General features: G+C 35.1%; 1 protein-coding gene across 1 annotated transcript; it reads right to left on the bottom strand.

Annotated features, from left to right (window-relative positions):
• Positions 1-650: 650 nt before the first annotated feature.
• Positions 651-890, bottom strand: TVAGG3_1083090 (uncharacterized protein; the record flags this gene model as incomplete). The annotated part of the gene is made up of 1 exon (XM_051256738.1): positions 651-890. The coding sequence occupies one exon, from the start codon at positions 888-890 to the stop codon at positions 651-653; it is 240 nt and encodes a 79-aa protein (XP_051076044.1).
• Positions 891-1,857: the final 967 nt, after the last annotated feature.

The raw sequence follows: 1,857 nt of genomic DNA, 5'->3' as shown, positions 1-1,857 counted from the left end.
CCTTGGAGAAAACGTTTATATTTCTACAAAAATATAACAACTTGGCATGGTATAGATTTATGAGGATGTTAAATCAGCCTGCAGCATATCCAGTACACCCGGACTATTATGAAGTCGAAAACCCTAATGGAACATATGAAAATATTTTCGACCAAGATGCTGTGATAGTTCATGCTTCATTTTCTGGCGCCCAAAACTCTTTCTTATGCTTGGCAAATGACTTTTACGAAAAACCTACAAAGTTATACGAACCACCAAGTGGAAGTATTTCAGACTTTCAAGTATGGTTTACTACAGATGGAAGAAAAAGAATAATTCCATTATACCATGCGTTTTACTTAGAACTTAGTTTCATATACAACTACTATCGAACGGTAAAAATATAATTTTTTAATACGGTTGAGGTGTTGGATTTGGTTGCCAACTAGACTGTGGTGCAGGTTCAGGCTGTTGTATAACAGGAGCTTGTTCTTCTGGTTCAGGGTCTTTAGGTATAATACCAACAAACTGACCTACTCTTTACCAATATTTTTGACTCCGTTCCAAATTCCTCTTCCTACGGTTTTTATTCCATTCCATATACCTCTTCCAACATTTCGAAAGAAGTTTCCAATACTACTGAAGAAACCCATTTTACTATATGTAAAAATCTAATGTCCGCCTAGTCTTTTGCGTTTCCTGTTGAGTTCCATAGCATTCTTTAACTGGAGCTCATACATTCTGTTTCTCCTCTGGTAGAAAACATATTCTGGGTCAACTCCTGTGTTCGCGTCATCTGCATAAAGTTGTTTATATCCCACTTCAGGGTTTGTATAAAACTCTTTCCATCTCATATTTGCATACCATGGTGGCAAACCTAACGCAGCGTCATTTGACATGGCAGTTTGCATTTGACATCTGTTGGCACTTGACCATAGTTTGCCATTGCAGTTTGTATTCTAACTTCATTTGGAATATTCTCTGGGTTTGGTTGTCCAGGTTGCTGTGCATTCGCTAAGTTCTGTGCGTCCATTTAATATTAGATAAAAATATCTCTTACGAGTACATATACTGAACATTTGCAGGCATTGGTTCATCTTCATATTCTCTGTACTTTTCTGCCACGTCAAATAAATAAATGACACAATGGAAAAACCTAAAACAAGTAGTCCTATTTCAACCACATTTACTTACTAATAAAATTTCTTTGTTATGACACTTTCTCCGGTTTATAGGACCTCTCTCATATTCTATCTTGTCATATCTAAACTCATAGTCATGTATGTCCTCTAACCATCTCATAACGGTTTCCAAACCACTTTTATCGGATGTAAAGTAAAAGCATGGATGGTTATGTATAACGTCTAAAGTTTCTAAAGAGTCTCTCAAAGTCCAGTCTACTTGGTATTGAAAATCCCATGTGTTATAGAACGGCGGGTCCACTATAAAGAAAACATTTTCCTTGTCTTTATATTTTTCATACAACTCTGTCCAATAACATCTCACAAACTCTATACCCTCAATATATTTTTCTATGTTCTCTTTGAAAACATTTGTATAGTTAAGATATAAAACTTTTGACATAAGTGTTTCAATGTCATGAACTCTTATAGAACCACTATATAATAGTCTAGCAGATATACTATCCCAGTCTATATATTCTGCTTTTTTCAAAACCTCTCTCACAATATTTTTGTTATCTAATGGAATACGTTCCATCTTACCTATAGGTATCTTTTCTTTTAACTCTTTCAATATATTGTTTGTGTCTGGTATATGTTTGAGACGGTCCATATAGTTGTCGAAGTCATTGCATATAATCTTTGAGTCTGGGAATATTGTATGGCACAATGGGATATATAGAAACTTCCACCGAAC

Source organism: Trichomonas vaginalis, assembly GCF_026262505.1.
Source record: "Trichomonas vaginalis G3 chromosome Unknown ctg_160, whole genome shotgun sequence".
Lineage (NCBI taxonomy): Eukaryota > Parabasalia > Trichomonadida > Trichomonadidae > Trichomonas > Trichomonas vaginalis.
The sequence above is the reverse complement of the archived record's forward strand: the minus strand, read 5'-3'. Positions and strand labels throughout refer to the sequence as shown.